Below are 26,654 nucleotides of genomic sequence, written 5' to 3' on the forward strand. Positions count from 1 at the left end.
GACTGAGCAGACTTGGAAATTGTTAAATAAGTCTTCAATCCCAACGTTTTAGGCCTACAGGTAATGTGAGCCAGGCTAACCATCTTCTAGGTCTACGGTCAAAGAATAAACATGAAAATACTGCTCCAGCCCCACAGATGCATTACACAGTCACCAATCAGGAGATCTAAACAGAAGCCAACTCAAACATAGCCAAAATCCCAGCAGAGTCAGTGAAGTGCTACAGGGCAAATGTAGTTAATAGCTCCACATAGCACGATTTCCCCTCCGTGCAAGTACATTCAGCATCACTATCAACATGGTAATTATTGCTTAACGCTGTGCTACGAAGAAGGGAAAACGAACCTCTGGAAATGGAAGTGCAAGAAGACTGAAGGCCTTCTAGGGTTTTCTCAGGGTTCTAAGGGCCCTACAAACCCTCAAAATACACAATGGCCTGCAGGGCAACTAAATAAATTTTAAAACCACAAAAAAGCTTTATGTTGGTGGACACACAGGACCTCAGACTAGGGGTTTTTTATGAGATTATATTAATAGGTTGTGCTATTTCCCAAGCACCAACTAAAAAACAGGCATTCTAGTCAGCACTGAAAACGGAAAGTAAAAATTTATTCTTCATGTCCCCAGAAGCTTAGGGTGCAGTAACTAAGGACAACTGCCTAGACCTGAGGTTGAACTCTCTGTGTGGACAAAACCAGAAGGTTTCCCACTGGGATTAAAGTTAGCCCATGGAGCTGTGTGGCACTCAACCAAGTAGGAGAAAGTGCTGAGGACAGGAATGAGTAAAACCTGCCTTTTACTTGAAATTTGCCATTGCCGTGAGAAAAGGAGTCAGACCCTGAAAAGCCTTCCTGCACCTGGCTGTTAGTTCAGCCATTTCAGGACAACTGACTAGATCATTAGTGTTCCCTTTCCAAGTGGAAGCCTGGACAAGTAACAGGCTATTTCAGCCTTTCTGGAAGTGCAGGAGTGCGTATTAAGGGATGGAGCAAATAAGAAACACAGAAGACACAAGGATAAGGAAGACAAGCCCTAGATCAGGATATGAAGTCATGTGAAATGGCACTGAGATGGGGATATTGAGTGCCCAGAGGAGAACATGACTACCTTGTGCAGTCCTGGTATTTAAAAGACCTCACAGCTATTTTGGATTTGCCCTTCACAACTCAAAGAGATAAGGAGAATGAATAGGAAAGAACAAAGCAGGATAAGCAACATAAGGGCAGAAAACAAATACCACAGCTTCTTTCTTCTAGCTATCTTAGGAGAGTATGAACTAAATGGAAAGAAAAGGGAAGGTTAGATTTGAGGCAAAGAAAGGGCAAACCAGATGAAGGACAAGTGTGGAGTAAAGGTGAGATGAAGAGTCTGACTTGGAAATGGGAAGAGCCATGAAGCAAAAGGCCAACCTGAACAGATACAAAAAGTCCAGTGAAAACTTCAGAAAGGTCACTGGCTTTCCAAAGGTTTCCCTGAGTGGCTACAAGATAAAAGGGTGAAGCCTGGGACCTGTGCATGAAAACAGTTTGCATAGACTAACTTTGCCACACATCATTCATTTACTGTAACTTCTCTCAGGAAGTTTTTTCCTTAATAAAATAGATCATAGCATATTTTTTTTCTTCAGATGATTTCTTACCTCAATGGACTTTTTGCACTCAAAGCTTCTTTTTTGGTGAAGTGCTTTTTCCAAGAGTTTTTTAAATAGAGAATGGTAGTTATAAAATATGAGCTGCAAAGTGGATTTAAGATTTGAATCCTTCTTCACAATTTAAGATTTTTTTACTCATAGTTAGATAAAGAGCAGTTATAGCAAATCTTTCTAGAAATTATTTTCCTTCCTCAAACAGTGTTCTTTCTGTAATTTAAGAAATAACCAGTTTATGCATTTAGTAACCTCGCATGATATTAACTGCAAATGATGATGTTATTTTGTTTTTTTTCAAAAACTATATATTTCCGCCAACTTAAACCAAAGTATTTCTTGGTTTTACCATGAGCCCTTGTATATATCCTACAGAGAGATGGCAACATTCAACAGTGACATCATTTCACCTATCCTTCCTACTCTGAGTCCCACAGGCCAGGCTATCTCCCAGGACTCCCTTTAAATTGTAACAAAGAAATTTTCCTTAAAACTGATGGTATAGAATAGTCCCCTGCAATTTTTCATGTTATTTATATAATCTCCCTGGTAGCACACTGTGCTATTATATGCTATAAATCATATTTTATTTTGGAAAGAACTGCTGGTAGTGTTATTTTTAGGTCCAACTCTACTTCTGCTGATATCCAATCCAGCTAAGAAAATAGCTGTAGGAACATTTAAAATCTCACATACAGTGTTGGGATGACATCCATATTATGAATGTTTTGGGAACAGCAGTACTACAAGAGTAAAAAATATACCAGTGACTAAAGAGAATGTGTCCTGAACATATACATAGTTGCATTTTTACACTACTGAGAAATGAGAAAGGAGATTTGCTTTTCCTAAGCACATTTCCGTGGCCTTTTTCAGGCCAATAAATTGTCACAAATTACATTTACATGACATTTCAACCTAGTTACAGTCAAATCCATTGGAAAATACAGTATCTGACACCAACAGGATTTCAAAGGTACCTTACATCACCCAGAAGCCTGTAACTTCTTTTTTTTTTCAAAGACCAAGAGTATACTTTTCTTTTACAGAGCTGTTATTACATAACCTAGAGTTGAATGCAGAAATGGGAAATTTAACCTTAGAAAAACTGCCTATTTTCTTTGCTTCATGCTTTAAAACGTTCATAACTGAGCAGTTAAAAATGAACCAGTGGAAAACAGTAGAACCGATCAAGTATTTTTACCAGGGTACGAAGTCATTTAGTCAGTAAATAAAGGAAATTTGATCAACGAACCGGCAATGTGACATCTGGTGTGCAGTTTCACAGTCTTAGGGCATCATTCTGCTCTCTCTGGTACCAGCATGATTCAGGAGTAACTCATTTAAATTAAAAGCACACCCCAAAGTAGTGTGGAGTCAGAAGGAAACACTCGCTGTTCCAGTCTGTGTCTTTCGGTGTTCTGCATCTGACTTAAGAGATCGGCTCATTTACAGAGCCCTACATTAGACATATTGCCTTCTTGTTTTAAAATATGTGTGTTTAATATTTAATTTAACAGAATTCCATACTCCAGTCTCTGTGTACTGTGCAAGTCCCTTTGAGGCTCGTGGTTTGTATGTGCAGTCACAATTCTCCTCAAGTGTAATTTGGAAGCACCATTGCCTAATGGAGTGAAAGGAAGTATCTGACTCTGATTAATCCTGATTCTCTTTGGAGTGAGTAATGAAAATCATGCCCAGCCAGTGTCAATTTGTAAAGTGGGCTTTAGGAGTTGAGTCAGGCTGTTCAAAACTCATTTAATTTATAATGTGTGTCCGTGGAATACTGGTGGAGGTACAGGTCTCATCAACTGTCCACGTACTTCAAGCACACACAGGCCATTTGAAATACCAGCTTCAAATAACAACATACTCCAAAATTTTGCCAACTTGAAAAATCCGTTATAATGCTACACGCATAGGTTTTGCATGTGAGACTGAATAAGTATCATAAAATAGGTACTGTAAATGCAAAATGTGCCCGTGATTATATTTTCACAGAAATACAAATATTATTTCGAATATTTCTATACTGCAGAGTATTTGCTGAGAGGAGATCAATAATATGAAGAAAAGTAATTCCACAATTTTAAAAAGTGCTCACAGATTTTGAACTTCTGATCTGTTGGCACAAACCAAAGAAAATCTGAAGTTACTCAAGGCCAATAACAGCAGAATGAAAATAGCAGTTTAAATGGTACCTGCGTGACCATATCAGCTCACTTGCAGGAGAGACTATTTTCAAGAACATTTGGCACATCTAGAATGTGGGATAGCTCTCTGAAGTAAAGAATATAAACATTAAAAGGTCAGAAATAGTACAGCTAAGTTATCCATTTAAATGGGAATGGGAAACTTTGCCATTTGGCTCTCAACCATTTTGTCATTCTGCATCCTAGTGACAATTATATGTCCCATACTGATATTTCACTTTCAATTTTCATAGAATTAGTGATAGTATTTCAGGAGTTAACAGAGGCAGAGTGCTTTCTTTAGAGAAGATATGAAATTAGATTAGAAATTAGATTGCCTTGAAAACATTATATGCAGCAAAATGTACACTCAGAAAGCCTCCAGGAGTAATCCTCTAGGCATGGCTTCTTGTGACTTGAGTTTTACTTTTCCATAACAAAGGGAAAAGAAAAAAAAAAAACAGCTCCAAATATCTGTGGTGAGATTCTGCCATCTCCAAGAGATATAGCTGAAAACTACATAATCCAGGAGAAGCTAAATTGCTTCAAACACTTCCCCAGTCTCACAATCACAGACTGCAGCAGGGGGCTATAAAATTCCCCTGGAATAAACCCGAGGGGACCAGCAGCTGCATGGCAGCTCGACAGATGTGCCGCAGCCTTCCCCTTCCACGTTATCCCTACACAGCCCCGTGCCCAGCATGAGGACTCGAGAGTTTGTCCTCAGACGGCATCTTTAAACTACCTTCCACCATGTGCTGCCAGGGGTATTGTCCCTTGGCCAGGAATAGAGCTTCTAAGGGCCTCTTTATGCCAATCTGATTCCTCTTATCTTACATAAGGGGCCAGGGCAGGGACAGAGCTCGCTTACTTAGCTCTAGATCTATCCTATATGGCACGCAATTCTCCAAAGTACAGCCAGCTTCTGCTTTTATGAAGCACTGTGCAGTGAAGAATGAAGGATCCTGTTTTTCACCATTTAAAGATGTATGATAGAAACAAAGCTCTATGTTAAAATATTTAACTCGCAGAGAACTTATGGAAATTGTCTATTCAAGCTCAGAAAAGACATTAAATTACCAAGCTGTTCTAGGACAGTTGTGTGTGGAGAAAAGCCAGAAATGCTCTGAGATTGTAATGTTGCTCACAAAGATTACAGCATGAGCCTGATTCAGAAGCTTTTTTATACAGCTTGGTGAGCTGCAAAATGTTACCATATCAATTTCTGCAAAACATACTGTGTGTGTACATATAGATATAAAAGCAGGACTTATACACAGCACATTTCCTGCCACATTTTGAGTGGCATCTGTTTGTTTAGTGTGCTGAAATATGAAAAATAATATTTAGCAACTACTGGTAACACAATGTTAACAAGATTTAAGAGTATAGCTCTGTCTGTCAAAATGCAGATAAAAGACAAATCTCTGTGTTTTAATCAGTCAGATCAGAGATTGGATGAATATGTAAATGTGACTGTTTATACACTAGTTTCAGAGTGAAAGGAAACAAATTCAGTTTCATTATAGAATTAATGACAGCTCTGTCCTCTAAGATTAAGAATTAAAGCCCTACACATATTAAGATGATAGTGCTCTTCCTGCCCAGCCTCTGCAGATTTTACTTTTCTATTTTTTAATACCCCTTTCTTTTATAACTGTTTGTCCCCCCAATTGGAATGATTAATAATTAATGCCAGTTCGTGGATATGCAATAGTCATCTTAAGAATAAGAACTGTACTTAACCTACAAAAAGGGTTAAAAATTATTTCTTTTGTTAATTCTGTTTTTATTTTAGTCTGTAAGTTAATTTTTTCCTCCAACTTTTATGCCACTACAGGAATGTCAGTGGCCTGCTTTAATGATGGAAGCTTTCTATTTGTTTCAGTGCAGGGTATACATATGATTTTATTTTGATGTTCACAATATATGCTTGGTTTCTTTTTAAAGCTCCTGCTGCTGGGATCAGCAGCCTTCACAGCTTTCTGATTCTGAAACACACACTACAAGTTCAGACCAAATCAAATCTCAGAGAAAAGTTTAAGAGTGTGGTACAAGTGCATTATAAAGTCTGAGAAAGAAAAAGTATTTTAGAAAAGAGATTTAAGCTATTATTTTTTAATCTGATGATTTCTGAGTTGACATGGGAGTGGCTGAGTCATGCTTGCCAAATCCCCTGGACAGGCAACATTTCAGAGGAAGATTATAGCAAAGCGAGCAGAAGTTCAGCTTTACCATTAACCCTCCTTCCTGCTCCAGAAGAACTATGACACTTCATTTTATGTGGCCATTAGGATCTATACAGAGACCACTAAATCCCTTCTATTGCAAATCACCAAAGCATGAAGTTTTAAGAGAAAATAAAATTGCTAGTTTGTGAATGTTTTGCATTATTTTATCAAGAAAAGTTGTCTTCTTGGTCAAAATCCTCACATTTCTTTCTGAACAGAAAAGCTCTTCCAGAAAGAAAAATGGTCAGAGTACTCTAAAAATCACATTTCTTCAATAAAACTGTTTAAGTTTCATCTTTTAATGTCTTTGGAGGTGAACTGATCCTACATAAGAATCTATACATTAGTCATATGATAGTCAAGCATTGCCTTAACTATCACACAGGAAATATTTTACGTGAAATTAAATTAGCATTGGTCTATATTTCACCATGCAAGCACACTTCCCTCTGTGTCATTGATAGGAAGAAAACAAATATATGTTTGTGGTTGCTTTAGCAAGGATGAGGAATGATACTCTGGGAGCATGTAAGGGTAGACATCCATAATGAATCCTGCTGGCAAACGTGCCTGGTACTTACCACGCTGAGCCCCAGCAGTTCCCTGCAGAAATAGTCCATGTTTCTCCTCTGGAGGTTGTCCAGGTAGTGCTGAAGGCGAGTGTAGGTGTAGGGGTAGCAGTAGGCAAACTGGTAAGTGTCATCCTCTCGGTCGAAGCAAAAAGCAAAGGACATGACATAGTTCTTCCTGTGGTCTGGGCAGCGGTAGTAGTACACGTTTTTGGAGGGGATTCTTTGCCTGAAAAACAAAAACATGTATGGATACTCATTAATTGATGCATATCTATACGGACATGAGAAATCTGAACCAAAAGGGCTGTGTGAGATTCAGATTTCTTCCAAAGTAAAGGAAGTGGAACAGCTTGAACAGCTCAGGAGCTGGCTAGGAGACCCCAGAGCCTGAGTTTGGGAGACTTGTGCAGACCAGGGCCACGACAGCACCAGTGGCAGTGACAGTCCTGTCACCACAGGGACTGCAGCTCTGCCTGGGTGCCCAAGCTGGCAGAGTCACCACAGCAGGGAGAGCATCATACAAAGAGGGAAACCCATTCCCACAAAGAGAAAAGGATGCACAGGGTGTCCAAACATCCTCTACTTCACTGTCAGGTTGCTGCAACCTCACACCACTCATAGCTCAAACACAGGATCCAGCCAAACCTACACCTCTTCTTACAGTCCAATTCACCAGCACAGAGAGGAGGCACAACTAATGAAGGAATGTCAGTATCAGCCAACTGAAATTCAGAACATCTATACATACACATACACATATACATATACATACACATATACATATACATGTACATCCTTAATAGTCAGGATACATATCAACATCTAGCCAATAAATAGAACAAAAGATAAATTCTTGAGGTGAAAAATCAAACAAACAAACAATCTAAAAATCATACAAAAAACCTTCAGGTATGGAAAATAACTATGTCTTAAAATAGAAAGCAAAGGAGAAGAGAGTATTTGTTCCCATTCCAAATTGGACTGCTGCCCTCCTCAATGTTTCTGCTTCATCTGACAAGATAGAAATGAATATACATGGTGGTAAATAATTATAATAAAGACATTTCTGTCATTTTTATCAAGGTGGTATCTCTTTGAGGAATAACAAATATCTGCCTGCAATCTCTCACACAACTCCAGTTATTTTCTTACTTTTCAAGAGAAATAAGTAATATTTCAGAGGCTGGGGAAAAAAATGTTCTATGGATGAGAGATGTTCACTATTTCTGCTTGTATGCTTTGTTCATTTCTTAGCTGGATTTTCTAGCTTCATTCAGACAGGAATAGTCTCCACTCATGCCATGCACTTGTAATTTGATGTAAGTAACTTACCAGTCTTGTTTGGCAACAAAATGCTATGGTCCTGCAGACTCTACCTGATTCAATTACACAACCTTATAAACAAGTCTCATCTAATGATTGAAGCAGATCTCAGCTAAACTGGGATCATGGTGAGGGAAAAACATAACAAGATTTACAGACATAGCACCAGTAATGTGTCTCTTTGTAATCATTCTGAGAAGCTGGTCTGCTGCAGAGCCTCAGTTTTGGCCTCTCATTGCTAATATGGACTAGAGGACAAAACCCTCTCATTATACACAGGTACATGTTTGCCAATTAGCAGCAGTTAATGAGTCCGACCAGCAAGACTCAGGATCTACAAAGAGAAAACAGAGAGGAATTGAGATCTTCTTGAGACAGGAAAATAAAGAACCAGTGATGCAGTTAATTACACTCAGAAAAAGAATTTATCTGCCCTTTTTAATGCCCTGATTCTTGAACATTCAGGGCCTCAATAACTTTCCCATCATGACTGAACATGAGCCATCTGTGCCCAGGTGGCCAAGAAGGCCAATGGTACCTGGCTTGTACCAGCAATGGTGTGGACCAGGGCAGTGACTGCCCCCATGCACTCAGCACTGGTGAGGCCACACCTCAAATTTAGATTGGATATTAGGAAATATTTATTCAATTAAAGAGTTGTCAAGCATTGGAAGAGGCTGTCCAGGCACATGTTGGAATCACCATTCCCATAGGTATTTAAAGAATGTGTTGATGTGGAACATGGGGATGTGTTTTAGGGGCAGCATTGGCAGTGCCAGCATAAAAGTTGGACTCAGTGATATGAAAGGACTTTTCCAACCTAATTAAATCTATGATTTAATGATTTTTTTTTTTTTTACTAAATAAGATACTTGCTCATCACTAAGATCTGGAAATTAAATTTAACACACGAATATAAAAGACAGGAAAACAAACCTTTTTTTTTTTTTAAGTATCAGTAGGGAAAAAATGCCACCAGCCATCTGCATGCAGCACTCTTACCTAATGGTTTTCTTCAGTATCTTAACATATTTCTATCATTCACTCTCACTCTGGAGTGCTATAGGACATCCCTCATTTGATCTCAAATCAAGCAGATGATATGGCAGTGGGTAAATGTATTCCAGCTCCCAGTCCTCAAACCATAATGCAAGTTTAAACAGTATGTTGCTGAGTTGTTGAACTTTATTTGTTTCCAAATTAGCATGGGAAAAATAATAAAAGACAAGCTTCACTTTGTGCTATAAAAATTTCATGTAAAATGAGACCAATAGGAAGAAATTCAGGATTTTAGAAAGGCTTATGCTAATTGAAATTCATCTGCTGATTGTTAAGGTTTAAATGACACATAGTTCTCCTTGGTTCAATAACTTTCTAGTTTTAAGCAAGTTGAAGACAACTTTGTTAATGTATTAAAGGCACTTTTGATATTTCATTTCCTTTCCCCTTCATTATAAAAGCTAAGCATCTGTTTTATTATCCACTTTGACACATCACTTTATGGCTGCATTTGGCTATTATGGCTAATCTTGATGTCTAGGACATCTGGTATTGACATTTCACTATCTGGTGTCTGACACAACAGCAGAAACCATCCTCGGTTCCTGGGTTCAAATTCACCCTCCCAGGGCAAAAAGTGCCCAAACTCTTAATTCAAACCATATCTTCCAAAAATAATTATAATAGTACTCCTGTCACTGCTAATCTATTTTTATCTCTCCTAGCACTTTGTCACTGCTAATCTATTTGTGAGTCATATAGAGAAAGAGAGTTAGCGTTTAGATACCAACAACACATCTTTACACACAGGAGCTTAATCAGATTGAGATCTTATCAGGGAATTAAAGAAGAAAAGAATAAAGGGAGAGAAAAGGAAAGAAAAGAGACAAAGTGCAAGATATCACCAACTGAGTTTTTGATAACAAAAAGACATTGCTCAGTTCTTGAATTAACCTTTGTGTCCTAGACACACTATTGTTTACTCTTTCCCTTTTTTGTTCTATGCCTTCTGGAAAAGGACACCCACACACTGTGGCAGCAGCTGGTCCTATTAATTTAAAGCTATTACAAAAATTAAAATTAAACCCAATTACTTTGGCTGGTTTATAGCTGGGGAACGGCTTAGTCTGATTGTTCCCTCTGGTTATGGACAAAAACAATATTCCTACCTACAGGCAGCTGCCAGTGGAATACTAATGCATCTAGGGCCTGGCAGGAACAGATTCAGAATGCAGTCTAACTGCATTTCTTACTAAAGAAAAATATCTTATCATGGATCTGCAGAAATGCACCAACTTCTTACACTGTGAGTTACAATGAAGCTGATTTGTCATTAGAGGCAGGAAGGCAAAATGATGGTGGAAACCTCAATGCTCTGATTTGTCCTTGTGCCTTTCCAGGCAGCTCACACTCAGCAATGCATCCTGCTAATTGATACACAACTGCCTGGATCTCTGAGCTCCTGAATGTTTATTTAAAGGAGAAATAACCACCCCGAGTCCAAGCACAGCCACAGAGAACAGCACACAAGCAACTCATTTCCAGTCTGTGTTCTCAATGCATTGAAAGAAACGAAGTTTGATATTATACATCAGTTTGACACAAATTCAGAATGCCTAGTTTTGAAGATAAACACAAAACTCTTTCTGTCTGAGGAAGAAGGAAGCACAGAAATGGGCAGTCTTTCTGTATTTTGATGCTAATAGTCCAGTGCCAAAAGCTTGAGCCTTTGAATGTCCTCTTCTCCTATCTGACAAGGCAGCACTCCCAACCCAGTGGATTTGTTGCTCCAAGTGTGAGTGGGCATGTGCATGCCTGTTTCTGTCTCTTTGCTACATTGCAGTCTGGAGTCAGGACATTTGCTCTGTTTTGGTACCGTGCAATATGATCAAATTTGTCAGTGTACAAAACTAACAATTGAAATTATAGTCCTTATTTCAAATTGTAGTCCTTATTCAGTATCAAAAACCTGTTAACTTTAGAGATCCCAACATTTTACTCTTTGGTACTACAAGAGGCAGTAAGGGCTGTAATACAGACCATCAAAAACTTAATCCTAGTTATACTTCTAGTTTGAACATAATTTTAACTTCAACTCTATGAATTTTGACTTTAAAATCAAACTTTATTATCTCCTACTTTTTTTTTTTCCCCCTGCTACTTTCTGCTTATTTCCATTTGAAAATAGAGAGTTAATCAATGCTTTGGAGGACAAACACTGGGGGTACTGGTGGTACTGCTTTGTGACTCCTAAGTTTTAAACATCCAAGGGTGCTATGCCTCCTTGTGCCACCACAGCACAAGTAATTACAAAATAACATTTTTTGGAAGGCTGTCCTCTCCCTATTTCAAGACCAAAGCAGGGAGCTCTGGCCCAGCCAAATTCCCAATGACTTTAATGAGCAGCATAAACAGTCTTTGGACTGTTTTTAATATGGCACTCACAAACTAATTATTCAGTTCCTTGCCTCCACAGGATCGGGTTAGACATAGTACAGTCAGTAGACTTCAATGTAAAATGATGATCTTTGGAGCAAAAACAAAAAACTGCAGGTGCTGTGAAAAATCGACGGCCAAAAGAAAAATTACAGGATCTGACTTGTAGAGAAATGCTCAAGTTGTGGTGCAGCATTAGCTGTGGTGACACACTGTGGTGATCATTTTCAATTGCCATCAGTTTGCATGGGTAGGGATAATACTTCACAAATTTTCAAATTTCCAAACCTGCCTATAGAACTTAAAGGTGTGGGCCCGAGTCACAGCCTCAGACAAAATTAAGTCTACTTACCCAAAACCTGATTCTGATTCAACTTTGAAAAGTAATCTCCAGGTATTTACTGATGCTGTCCTAAATACTAGATTTGGCTACTCTTTCTGAGGGCTTAAATTTTAGCCCAAAATCAGGATGCCTCCAGTTATTAACTGCAAAAAATCCAACAAGCTCTGGACAAGATTTAAGGATGTAAATTATATGCTGCAAACTCCCCTTCTGGGAGGCAGCCCTTTTCCACTGAAGGCCATCCTGACTATTTTCTCTGTAGTCTAAGCCATTATTTTTCTTCTTGCTTATTCTTGTTGACAAGTGGAGCTGACCATCTTCAAAATTCTTAGCTTACTTGTGACAAAATAAGTTTGTAGGGTTTTTTTCTTGCACATAATTTTATATTTGATTCACAGAGCATGGAGTGACAGTGAATATGTCAAATGGTGTTAAATATTTTTTGCAGACAACTGAATGGGTTCTGGCACAGCTAACTCAGTTTCAGACCCTGCAAAATAAGTCCTGCTTTTATTCTTCCTACTGTGTATTACAATGTTCCCCAAATATTTTCATAACTTAAGACCTCAAGGTTTTCCACATCTAACAGTACCTGGTTTCTTCTTCTTAAGTATGAAAATAAAAACATTATGTAATTCGATTTCATAAAAATCAGAAACTACACACTAAACATGCAGCTGTCATTTTTTAGTTGAAATAACTAAGCAACCTCTATCAAAACTGTGCGGGAATTCAAACAATGAACAGTACAAAGACTGCTTATAAAATTTCTTCATTCTTTACAACCTCAAGGAGAAAACACTGCATTTTTAACCATTTTTCCCTAAAAGTGCATAAATTCATTAAGCCTTTTTTTTTTTTGAGAGAAAGAGTGAGCTACTATGTTAAATATTTATAATCAACATGGTGTTGGGTATCTGTATCAGCACTAGTCCGTTTTTTTAATGAGACCAGCACATCAGATTAATCAGTCTCATTAGAGTAACCAGAATATACATTACTCCTTTTTTACTTCTAAAAAGCCAAAACCTTGAATTAGCTTTTTGTGAGCAAAAGCTATGAGAATTATTTCCCAGATTTTATACTTTGGATGCATTCAGGAGGAACTTGCTAAGAAAGGTTTCTATGCAAACTGTGTCTTGAACACAGTGTAATGTTCTCACAAGGAAAACTCTGAAGAGAAACAATAAACAAAATCATAGCAGTGAGAAACGTCCTTGGTCCTCTGTTTGCGGAATACCTTGCACAAATGTTGTCCAACATGCCAGTCTTGTAGGTCTCTTTTATAATAGCAAAATAACAAAAACGTAAATAAACCCTTTTCTACCTAAAACCAGAGGGAATCAGTGGAAGTCATTACTGTGAAGAGTGACAAGAACTGGTGAGGAAAGGGTGTACCATGTGGGAAGCACGTGGAAGAAGCGGGGAAGGGTCATGATTATGAGATATGAAGCAATGCTGAAAACCTGTCCCCAGGTTCTGCTGGCAGAAATGAAGTCACCATCCTTCATCTTGCCAGAATTAAGAGAATGAAAGGGAGGGCTGATAAAGTAAAAACCAGCAAGAAATATTTTTTTTTAATGACTGAATTAATTTTAAGCAACTTCATATGAGATAGGGAAACACTCAGTCTCTCAAATGGAGAAAAGTGATGGTTTCAGCTTCTCCAAACCTCAATTTGGTTTTGTGGGAGGAGGTTTCATTCAATACCTGCTATTACTCCTCACTTGTCTATCGCCCCTAAACATGAAATTTGTCCACAAAAGTAAAAAATTGTCACTCTTTTGACAAAACATGTAAATATGTCTGAGAGCAGCTATCAGCTGATAGCAAAATCCAAAATCTTCTGCCAGAAACAAATGGGATTTCCAGTGGACAAGCAGCCAATTCCTCTTCTTCCTCGCTCCTGCCTACCCTCAGAGCCAAAGCTATACTCCCCCCTCCATCTTTTGTTAATTATGTCCAGTTGCTAAATCTTAAACTGCAGTGACTTTCCTCTGAAGCAGCAGCTCCAATACTGCAATTATTCTACAGAAACTCTCTTTTAAACTGCAGGGATAATGAATGGTGCTGATTTTTCCTTCTGTTGAAATATGACTTGCCTACTGACCATAGGTATTCCAGCCATGGATTATTTCAATAGAAATATCTCTATGAAGTGCTTGTAAATTACAAAAAAAAAGAAAGAGAAGGAGAAATGCCAACTTTCCACAAAAATACTAGCCAGCCATAAATTTGTTGTGATCCTCTGAAGATATATCAGTGCAAGAGAAGGATGCAGGGGCCAGTATTTATGTCCTGAAATGCAGCTACCAAGAGAAAAAAACAAATACAGATTAAAAATAAATTTTAAAAATACTCTAATTGGCAAATGAGAATTTGTGGTAAGAATCACTGAGTAAGGTAAGCAACAAGGGAAGTAAAGGACTGACACTGTAGTTCCAAAGCTTGCAATGTAGAAAAGAATAACAAAATGATTTTGAAGAAACTAAGAAAAAGTAGCCACAAATGCTGCAAATAAGTGGAAAAAATTAAAATAATAAAGTCAGCATAAATAATGTTGCACCACAAAAAGGTGAGGACAAGAAATGTTCCACCTCAACACAATGTCTGTCCTGGCTTTGACCTATACCAGACTCTGGCCATAAAAGAGACTGCTCCTGACAACTTCAGGGGATGACAGTTTGAATATACTGACATACAGGAGAAATTAAGCAAATACAATCCAGAAGAGAGTGTATCACTGACTGCATTGGAAAAGAAGGTAGGTCAGGAGACAGAGAGAAGGGGACAGGATTGGCACACCATGAGTACACCAGCTTCAAATTGGCCAAGAACAAGGTAATGGAATGACTTAAAATAAGTGCCCTTTTAGGCCTTTGCTTTGTCTATTACCTCTGGAAAACAAAAATCATTCTTAAGAGAATCACAACTAGGACACATTTTAGGAAAGTCTGCTTGGTGGGAAATAGTTAATTCTTACTAAGAATCTTTTCAAAACACATTTATTTCATTTTTTTGGACAGACAATTCAAATTAATTCCAAAGAATTTCACTGAACTATTTATAAGTTAGCATAATAATTTAACATCTTCATCACCAAATGAGAAATTTCAAAGAAATATTGTTTTCAAAGAAATTTCTGTCTCCACTATAATCTGACATACAATCCCTCCAGTTTATGTTGACTGGAAGACACATACTTACAGGATGATACAGGCTGTGAAACTGACTCCTTATGATGTTTGGAGCATGTGTTGGCCTGGGAATGAGGGACCAACCTCAATCCCAAATTCAAGTCCCTGAACTGCACTACCAGTAGACCACTGGGTCAGCTCTAATAGCCTCTTAGCCTCAATTACCTAATTAGCCTTTTCTTCAGCCTCCTCTTCTCCCTTTCCCATCTGTTCATCAATTCCCACCACTCCCTGTTCTTCTGCAAGAATAATTTTTTAAATCTATGTTAACTTCATTTAGGTTAGTCTCAGGTGACTTCTCTAAGCAAGAATAATTTATAAGTCTCATAAGAGCCCCAAGTTGAAGAAGCTTTTCAGTAACATATGAATTCTGAAACCCATGTTTAAAATGTTGATGATTTCAAGAGTCCAAATACAAAGTTGAGATTTTTAATTTATGTCATTTAGATGTGAATTTTAAGTAACTACCAAAGGAAGAAGAACAAATAGGGAAGAGGTTTTTGCCAATTGTAGCTTGGTTGACACTGAAATGACCTTAGCAAGATCTCAAACTCTCTGGAAGCCTTTGCCTTCCCAAAGTATATTATTCCTGATAAAGATCAGTGCATCTCTGATAGTAGATGATGTATGAGCAGGATAAAGACAAAAGAAAACAGGAAATTGTCATCATGGATCAGACTTTGTTAGCTGGAGAAACTTCCCCATAATATTTTGCTTTATCCTCTCATCTGTCTACACACAATGAAGACCAAGTTCAGTAATTCATTTTTAATGCCCCATTTCTTACGCCATCTAGCACCTTGTTCATTTTTTCTACCAAACAGCATCTCAAATGACTTCTACTGTGAAACTGCCAACAGCAATGTTCAGGGTTTTTCCCTTTAGTCAGAGGATAACGTTTTTGTGTGGTTTCCTCCACAGAATAACTTCTCATTTATCAGGAATGAACCTTCTTGCTAGATCACCCAGAAGTTTGCAACAGTGTGCTACAGGCTTAAATTACTTAAGTAATTACACGTCATTTGTAAATGCTACCACCTAATCCTTCACCTCTCTCTCCCCAGATCATTAATAAAGATATTTAGCATGTGACCTGATAGCTAACTTTAAGAATCACAGCTGCTGGCCTTTTACTGGGATGAAAACTGACCACTTAGCCCTCTGCCTTTTTGTTTCCTTGTCGGGTTTTGATCTATGGGGATACTTGCCCTGTCACCATATGTGACTACTTAGCCTTTGCAGCACTGTCTTGTGACAGACTTTGTCACATGCTTTTAAAAAGTCAAAATACATTATGTCAGGCAGCTCATCTCATAAGTCTGGGAGCTGAAACCCAAAGGTGAGGAAACATTCCCAGGAATTCCCACGGGGAAAGTGCACCTTGGCATCCAATGCAATCGAAGGGAGATACCTGGAAAGGTTGGTGAGAAAGCCAGAAACACCTTTCTTTGACACCTATTGCAACTATACATCTAAGTAAAATTATGTTTTTTCTGTTACAAAGGGAGTTACTTCATCACAAGGAGAAAATGTGGAAAAGCCCATGTCAACCAACTGTCCAAGTGAGTCAATCCAGGAAGAGAATATAGCAGCAAAATACGGAGGTTACACCTTAGGGGGGGTGGAATTGAAGAGGGATAAAAAGGAGTATTGACTTAAAGCCTTCTGCAAGACATGCAAGTGCCAGAAGCTGCCTGGTTCTCAGCACCGTGCTTACTTTTCCAAGGGTTGAAACAACAAACTGAGTCAGCAGAGGGGTGGGAGCTGATGGGAACAGAGCACCATGGCCAGCAGGAGCACCAAGTGTGGCCTGAAAGGAAATGTTTGGCTGGGGGAGTGAAGAGCAAAACAAAAATAACAAAATAACCCAGTGGCCTCACTAGATGAAAATATTGGTACAGTTATACCTCAGGAACTGGTTATTGCTACTCTGGACATCCAACCTGCTAGTGTTCTCTTTGATCCTTTTCAGGAAAACGTTGTTTATTTTACCACCCAATTCCTTTTCTTGTGAGTGGGGGAAATTCTCTCTCTGAGCACCTGTGAGTTCAGGACTGGTTTCTGGGATGATGTCAGCACATCAGCAGATGGCCCTCTGAAATTCAGACATGGTCTTTGTTGCTGTCAATCAAGTCCAGGGGAAAAGGGTTATCTAACTCTTTTTGTTCCTCTCTCTTTCCTGTGTGGCTGTGACAGGGCACTGACAGAGGTGGGATGCTGGGCTAGAGGGAATTTCAGCCTGATCCAGGATGATCATTCCAATTCCTTTTTATGGGCACATTCACAGAGTTCTGAGCAATGTAGTGAGACATGGTTTTCCTTTGCTGAACCTGTTCTCATTAGAATCTCTCACATCACAATCTTCCAGGTGTTTTATTATTCCCTTTTAAATTCCTGCTTCGACCATTTGCAATGTGTAATGCTTACTGGTCTAAATATAGGATAAACCCCAGATACTTGCCAACCCTCTGGAAAAGATTGTGGTTTTAATGAGAGTGCATATCTTTGTTAGCAGTTCAGCTAATTCATTCCTAATCTTCCTCAGAATTCTTTTATACATAAATCATGTGGGACTGATGATTTACTACTTTTTAATTAATCAGTTTGCTCCATCTCCTCAATCTCTGATAGTGCCTCATATTTATTCCCAGAGAAGAGCAGGTCTAAGATAGGTACCTCCTTCTTTGCTATAAAGACTGATGTATGCTGTGGAGCCTAATTCTTTGCGTGAAAACACATAAATTTAAAACATGTACAAGACACAACAATGTGAGAGCAAAAAAATTTAAATTCAGCATTGCAAAGTTTTCTATTTCTTCCCCAGGCTACACATCTTGCACATACACAAATTTTATTCTCCATGCTCCTCTGTAAGCTCCTTCAAATTCCCTCCTTTCACCTCCCTCCATTGAAAAACTACTTTATAACATCCTCCTACTCTTGAGAGTGTTGCAGAGTACCCATCTCCAAGGGTGCTTGCATTTCTCTACTACAAGGAGAGGCTGTAGGTTTCCCATTTATCCCCTGTGCCAGCATGTGGCCTGTTAGCAATAGCAATACTGCATTTTCAGGGCTCAACGTGCACTATGCTGGGCAGCCCTGCCTTTTGTGTCCTTCAGTTATCTCTTCTGGAGACAGCACTCAGAGCTATCGCATTAAACACACAGCAGAGTTAAAAAAAAAAAAAAAAAAAAAAAAAAGAAAGAAGCCTGGAAGGAAAAGCCTCAGTTTTCCCAGTCAGAAGAGAACAACAAACACGGCAATCCCTTTTCTTGAAAGATGAAAATGAATTAAACAGGACAATAATACCCTGGCTCTACAGAACAAGAGCTATTGCTTTGCAAACACCCTGGGCCTCCCAGCTCCAACACATGCTGACCTCAATCCCTCTCCCCACCGAGCCCAGCTCTAAGGAAAAACATCACCTAGATGGCCACCTTGAGAATAAAATCCTTATTTTAGTGAGGGAAAAAAATTCTAAGATTTTCTCACTACTTAAATTCTTTGCCATCTTATTCACATTGGTCTTTCTGCCAGATGATGCTGGTTCAGAAATAACCTAAGCCTAAGCAGGCTTTCTTCCCCAGGTAACAGAGATGAACCCCATGCAAAGGTGCTGGCCTCAGTCTGCAGGGGAAGGAAATAAAAGACAACTCCCTCCTTCCCTCTTCTCAAACATTCCCAGCTGCTGACCTCCAGAGTAGCATTGATCTAAAGAGGAGACTAAGTGTCCTGCTCTCTCAGCCACTCCTTATTTTTAGTACACATGGAAACATGGGAGCAGAGGGAAAAAGCTGGGACTGGGGGGGACTGGGCAGTCAGAAACCATTGTACACACATGGGAATTCTCATCCCTGACACAAAGTTAAAAAAATTAGATGCTGCAATGGTTGGAGCTGTTGAAGACAGGAGAAATTGAAAAATGGTGCGTTACACTAATCTTGTTTTTCCAAACTGTATGTGTGATATCACCCAGGCCATTCCAATTTTTCACAATAATAGTCACAGCATCATTTTTCTTGATAGCCCTTTAAAAAAAATATTCATTTTGGGAAAACTCTGTGGTTTGTTGATTTGCTTTTTTTTCCTCTACCTGAACAGTCAGTGTCACAAAATGGAGCAATCCTTATGCATATTTAAAAGTACTGCCCCATTTCACCATGCTGAGTTTGTTTAGACTACAAGAGCATTACCTCCTTTACCCTCTTCTGCAATATAACTAGACATGATGGAGAGGGGAAGGGAAATGTAGGATACATTTTGTTAATTTACAAGTTTTATTTAGCCTCGAAAGACTCTTCACATTCTCCTGCAGCTAACAAAGTTCTAGACATTTTCCTTCCTCTTTAGACTGTTATAAAACACGGTGAGAGATCGTGGACGCTGCTCCCAGGTCAGCACAGAGGCTGATACCCTGTGAGATGATGGTATGAGCTGTATATAAAGTACTTGTCTACAAGCCAGTGATAACCAAGCAGTGCAGGACTTGATATCTGGTCAAAAAAAGCATTTTTTCCTGTGCTCTCAGGAAATGTAATCAAAGTAGAGGAGACCCTCCTCACTCTTCACCCCTCCAAGGTTCTCTGAGCTAAATCTTCAGGAAGCTCTAGGAAGAGGTTTATAACAGTTCGAGTTCCAAGTGACAGGTATGTACCTGTGAAAATTATGCCTCCAATGATTTCTAGCCACACACTGTAAGGCTCCAGAAAGTTTACTCTTAAAATCATTGTTCAAATGTTTGCACTTCCGGGGAGCAATCAATGAGATAATCCAAGCAGATGGTGCACTAGTTGCTAGTCCAGGCAAATCACCACATATTATTAGCACTGTGAAATATATGTGGTCCTCGTAGATTTCAGATGAGGAAAAAGTGGGCAGAGAAAACCCTAAAAGAAAGTCTTAGGTTACAGACACCAATGATAAAATTTAAAAAAGGAAAACAGAAAAGAACCTTAGATGATGGGGTAGCCTTCTATGTTTCTCAGTATCTCCTGAACTGATCAGCACCAAAAACTGTAAAATATAATTTATACATGAAGTCATACATGGAAGGATGTGAAAACTTTATGTAAAGCAAAATATGATCAATTCCATCAGCTTTGTCTTTCTGTTTTCCAAATGAAATATTAGTAAGTACCAGTAATGCTCCTCAGTTTCTTTCAGATTATTACCCTGCTATTGCCTTCACCATGTTAGACCACCCTGCACACCAAACATTAACACCTACAGAAAAGCCAGTAGGACTCTCATTGGATTTTATTTATATTTGATGTAAGGTTTCCTGGGGATTATTTTACAGTTCTCCCAGGAAATCATCTGTTTAACGTTTCTAAAGGTTTGGTCCAAATACAAAACTTCTATTTTGGAACAAGTAAGGCTTTATAAGGCTGGAACTTTTGTTAAAAACAGCAGTCTTTACTGCAATAAGGCTGACGTGTTGAAACAAAGCATCTAAAAATCTTCCAAACAGTGTCAAGAAGCAGTAATATTTATGGTTAAATAAGAGAAAATAAGAGAAAGCAACATATGGGATGCAAAAAGTTTTATAAGCAAATCATTTTCAAAATGCTCCATATATTGTATATTTCCAGGAGAATGACAGGACATTTGTCAAAATACTTGCAGGAAATTTTTGTAGGAGTACTTGACAAATAATATACACAGCTATCACACACAAATGGTGAATATTTAGCTTGTAATAACCTTAAATATTTAAAGGCTTTCAAGCAGGAGCGACAATTTCTTATCTATTGTTTTCCAGGCAATACCATGCATTAAACATTGTCCCTCTGGTCCTTAAATGGAACCAGAAGGCACAGAGGTGTTATATATCCAAACACAGGTGTGTGTTAACTGTTGTGGCCAGCATCTTAGGAAATTTAGCCATGTAATACTGAAAATAAAATGTGCAGTATTTTCACTGAAATAGAGGGGAAAACTCAATACACATACACATGTAATTAGTTTTTTAAAAAATACATCAAGCTATTACTTAGCCCACTTATTTGAAATCTTTGTAGAAGACTTTGCATCAGTCTCATTTTTTCATAGTTGTACATTATCTTAGCTTTAAGCAAATGCACAATCCTGCTGAACATGAACCACAGTTTTAAGTAGGATTCATAAATTAGGCTTTAGCATTAAGAGACAGGAAGGTAGATGCCATTTCCTATTCCATTAATAACTATAAATATTCAAGCACGGGAAAAATATATGCTGAAAGGTCTTAAAAGTTAACAGCTGACTTCAAAAAAGGAAGTGCACATGCTACATTAAAACATGAAAAAAGAAGAATGAAAACTATTTCTGTGTAGCTTCATACACCATTTGTATATATATAAAAACATAAGTATGCATTTGGTAAGGTCCCACAGCACTAAAAATGAAAATATAAAACCTCGAAATCTTCCTTAGCTTTATTTACCTGGATTAGAACTGGGAGAAAAAAGATACTATGGCTTATAGCATTTTCAGCTGGATGTGATCATACTCATGCTCCTTTACGAATCTCTGTCTCAGAATCATTAAACTTGATGTCCATTAACCATGAAGGCCTGGCTGGTTAAACCACTTAGACCAGATATAATCCATGGCACACAGCAATGCTAATGCAGATAATGTGGCCTGCAGTGCTCCTGCTGTACAGGTCACTGGAGTCTCCCATCAGCCTGGTTTGTGTTTGTCCCATGCTGCTGCTGCAGTGTGTGGACACATCACACTCTCAGGGGAATGGGCTAGATGGCCATTTCATAACTCAAGCAAACCAAACCTGAACCCAAATTTCAATGACAGATCAGTTTGCACAGATGCTGCTCTCAGCCAGCCCCTAGCACTCGATTGTTAGGATGCAGTGTGGCTTTAAGCGACAAGACACAGCTACTGCAGACAGCCAGCACAAAACCTGCCTGTCACATTTATTATTTTAAAATTGCTACTATTAAATTCAAAACAGACAATATAAAAGGAAACATTAAAAAAAAACAACAACAAAAACTATTGTCTTAAATTGAAATTACAAACATCAGAAGGGACATTAAATGACCTCAGGAATAAATAGGAAGAGTACACAGCAACCATAAGCCAGTGCTTTTGTTTCACAACTGTCTCTCCAGTGCCTGACTGGCTGAAGCCTCTGATCTGCCAGAGAAACATGCTGTAACTCATCATTTACCCCTCAAAACCCCCTGATCAGCCAATTGCTGTTACAGCCACACAGCGTCCCAGGATTTGCACAGTCAGGAAAAGCACTTCAAAACTGTGCAGGAGAAATGCTGCAAGTCCAAAAATGAAGACCTAAAGAAAGGCTTGTAAATGCAACATTTCATACCTCCTGAATGATGACACAAGATCTCTCTGACAGTTGCCTGAGAGAAAGCTAATGGAGCTAGCAAATTCAGGAGAGATAAGAGAGGCACAGTAGCACTGCCTATTAAAACAACAGATTGGACTGGGAAAAGCAAACACATCCAGCCAGAAGAGTTCATGGGCCTAAAAGCTTTCTATTTTTCTTAACTTGGCCAGTTCATTTCATAAAATATTTTACCTTTAGCTTGTATCTGCTTCATGACTGAGCATACTTGTAACAGGTTAGTTGTGCCTTTGATTCCTTTTCGGTCTCTCCCAAGCAAACACTGTAAGTGACTCATCCTACATCTCCACTTTTCCTGGAATCGTGTCTCATGATTTCCTCCCACCTCCTTCCACCACCGTAACACATTTCATCAGCAAAAAAATGCAAATAACCACCACAGACTTCCTTTGGAAAGCCGTGGTCATAAGAGAAGGGCAATGATTTAGAACAGTATCCAAAAATCAGAATTGTTATCTGTCAGTTGAAGCTGATAATATGAGTAAAGACCTTATGTGTATCTTAAAATTTGGATTATCCCCTAAATTGCTAGGCCACATTCAAGCTGATCAGGGAAACATTAACATTAAACTTATAAATGACACCTGCACTGACAGAGATGAGTGACTGGAATACTTGACTTCAGCACATGCAGGCATTACTATGTAATACATTAAGCCAACCTAAACAAACAAAAGTTTATATTACAGTGTCTTCTATTTTCCACTGTGTCTGGCAGCCTTTTTACTTGCAAAGTCTCATATATTAGTATTAAAACATTTTATTCCTTCTCAGAGAATGATCCTGTCTCTATCAATACCTCACTGTTTCTCACCAGCCTTTTAAGACCAGTTTCAGGCACGTAAAGAATAATGAAAAGTTCAGAAATTTATTTTGATTTCCTGCAATATGCTACCCAACAGTTTTCTGTTGTGTTATATGACCTTTCTGCCTAGCTAGTGTTTTCCTATTGATTTTAATTACTCAGTTTAATTTACTGCATGCCAACACAAAGCTGTTTACTCCTACTTGCCAAAATGTTGTCGTAGTCTCCCAGAGGAGGGCAAAATGAGAAAACTGTATATGTTTTACAGTTACATGCTATTCATTATAAAGAATTTAATAGATTCACTTCACATAAATGTCACTGCGCTCACATGTAGCCACTAAACACACCAAAACATCACACGGGAAGGAAAATTCTGAGCCATTCAGAGAAGAGGTAGAATATAAAAGCCTTAATTTATGAAAGGCTTTGACTTGAAGCAGTTTAGATTTTCTGTTTTGCCATTCTCCTCGGAACAAGTGAGGGAGTTAGGACCATATGTTCCCCTTCTGCATAAAAAAAATCATGGGACAGAAACGAATGAGTCCTAGACTCACACAGTGATTAAAAATGCAGGTAAATTCTTCCTTGCCCCATAATGCAACTGCAGGGTGAGAAAGAGGGAATGCTAATTTCTGACTGCTCTTCTCTGTTCCTCTCCTTGCCACACACAACAGAAATGATCAAACCTCTTTGGGAGAGGATCCTACAAGTATTAGCAGAATGTTTTTCCAAGAGGAATTATGTCGGCATAATAGAAATTGGCAACACTGGAAGATGAAGGATCTCATTTCTGAGGTAACAGCTGAGCCTTTTTACTGAGCAGCACTTATCAGCCTGGTTCCTCTGTGAGGAGACAGATAGGAAGGGATAGTAGGGCTGCAGAAACTCTGGACAAGAATCTCTGTCTCTTATTACACCTTGGAAAACCTATAAGTAAAGCAAACTTTTTATTTCTTTGGAAAGAAAACGTTTTTTTAAAAAAAAGCAATTTCAAGCCTTCATACCAGCTCGACATTTCTGCTAGACATGAAAATTCACAAAAAGGTAATTTAGTTCCCATATAATTATTTCAAAACCTACTGATCCATGGTTATGGAATCCTATTGTGCTGGGATTCTAGAGACCCAAAAAAATGCCCAAACTTGCTCCAGTGATGAATGAAAATAGGTTTTGGTGCATTTGATCATCTTTGAAAGCATGCATTATACTGACTAAGATTCATGTTTTTTAAATACCAGGTCATCTAACAGCTCTTTGATTTCAATTGTGTTTAAAAATAGGATCATCTGATGATAGTACTGTGTTACAAAAGCTTCACCAACTTAGCTCAATTGTAGAGTGCACTTGAGGAATGATAAAATCTTTGGACAAAGTTGAATATCAAGATGATACATGCTAAGAATATGAAAATTCTCTGTTTGAGTACCTTGTTTACAGAGTGAGAGTCAATCTCCTGTAGAACCTTTGAAAATTGTATTTTAAATTAGGGGGGAAATGATCGAAAATACTAAACCCATTAATTTTTCATACTGCTTTGTATTTGTTTATTGCGGTTTTATGTTTACCATAATATTATTCCGAAATTAGAGATTTTATCCAGACACTCTCACCACTACAAAGCATTTGTAAAACTATAAAGTCAGGCTCTTAAAACAACACTTGTTAAAAACCACAATGATTCATAACGAAAATATGCATAGCCTAAAAAATTTCTTATGACCTTGGTGTAAACCATAAACTAGACAAGACTTCCCTAAAATCTAGGCCTAATTTTGCTCAGTGCAGGGACAGATTTATTTGAAGACTTCCATAAGACTTGAAACGAGGCAGAAAAACATACCATTGCTTCATCCTCCACTGTACTTTGTACAGCTGAAACACTAAAGGGTTTTTTGGAGGGGAGATTCTTCCTTAAAACATTGGCTGGTAGTTCAGAACCAAATCTTCAACAGATTCTCAAGTCTAAATAAAGTGCATGTGCTGCCTGTCCAACATAAGCAAAGAGTCAGACACCTCTGAATGTGAGGCAGCAGGAAATGCCTAGGACCAGGACAATTTCATCTGCTCTATGATCACAGGATATTTCAGGTTGGAGGCAACCTCAAGAGGTCATCAAATCCAACTTCCTTCTCAAGTCAGGGTCAGCTATGAGATCAGACCAGGTTTTTCAAGAGGCTTATCCAGTCAGGTCATGCAGTCCCTGGTGGCAGTGTCATTTGTTGGCCACTATATCAGCAGTTAGCAGCACTTAGGATACTTGCCCAACTTGAAGGAGACTTGCCATGACTCTCACCTCTGCCTAAGAGTTGTCCCCTCAGGGCAGGGACTAATCAGTCTGCTGTTGGCTTGGTTTGGACAGGAAATGTCTCTGTTCTTACAGATATGGTCTATTTTATATGAGGGGAATTTGGAGATTTGTTGGATAAGAAAACTTTCAGCTCCTACCTTATATATACTTGTTTTCTGCAAACCCTGGAAAGTTCTCTGTGACCTGATCCCACCCATCAGATCAGGCCCAGAACAGGCTGAAGAATTCCTAATTAACAAGTCTTGGCAGAAGCCAAAGATTAGGACTTGGCTCCTGACATCATTACAACTGATGAATGTATGGATGCATCCAGAGATAGGTCTTCAAGCATCCACGAAATTCAAAAGTCAAAACATAGGAACTTAGAGACAAAAAATATTTGTGAACTTACAAAGCTAGACAGAAATTCTGAAGGGATTTTAATAACTTCACGTCTATACTTGGGTTTCAATAACTGGAATCAGATTCAATTCTAATCAAGTTCTTGTGAAGATCCATCTCCTAGACCAGACAACTGGCAGAATGTCACAATACCAAATGGTAACAGTACCAAAACACAGCAGACTTCAAAAAAGCTCATTAATAGTCTCACAGAGCTAAAATAAATATGAAGCAAAACTGAAGGAAAAACATAATTCAATATTCAAAACCTTATTCCCAAATTCTCCAGGTGGCACTGTGTACAAAATTATACATCTAAACTCAACATCTAGTCTTCCAACATCCAGTATTAAAAATGCCAAATCTGAAATAATTTACCCGCAGGTGTAATGCTTGCTATCATTAGCAGCACTGCTCTACATCACAGTAGTAAATAGTAAATCAGAGGTGCTACTCATGGCAGTAAGCATTATGCCCACAAGTAAGAGTTTATAGTTGCCAGCTCTACAAATGTCATACTATGATTTCTCTACCTATAGCACTAATAAGATGCCAAACTATTTTGTGAAAAACTGTGTAGATGTGGAAAACATCTTTGGCTTTTCTTTCTTTCTTTTTTTTTTTTTTTTTTTTTTTTTTTACACATGGCCTATACAGATTCAGTGAGGAAATGGAAGTCTGTACTCCAATGCTGTGAGAAATAAATTATTTGCACAGCATAGTTTATTGTTCCATCCAACAGATTTTTTTGACCACTAGCAAGTGATTTTTAAGCAGCATGCAGACATGTAGCCTACTCTTTTACACGCTTTCTAGGGCTTACAATCCTTTGTCAAAAAGAAAACATCTT

The 26,654-nt window shown here is 38.4% G+C and overlaps 1 protein-coding gene across 1 annotated transcript in view; it reads right to left on the minus strand.

Moving 5' to 3' along the window:
* AGBL4 (AGBL carboxypeptidase 4) overlaps positions 1–26,654 on the minus strand; it is an 848,931-nt gene that overhangs the window by 507,493 nt on the left and 314,784 nt on the right. The window contains exon 5 of the mRNA XM_062497943.1: positions 6,650–6,866. Within this exon, the coding sequence (XP_062353927.1) occupies positions 6,650–6,866 (217 nt within the window). The remainder of the gene's footprint in view (positions 1–6,649; positions 6,867–26,654) is intronic.

This window comes from Cinclus cinclus, chromosome 8 (assembly GCF_963662255.1).
Source record: "Cinclus cinclus chromosome 8, bCinCin1.1, whole genome shotgun sequence".
NCBI lineage: Eukaryota > Metazoa > Chordata > Aves > Passeriformes > Cinclidae > Cinclus > Cinclus cinclus.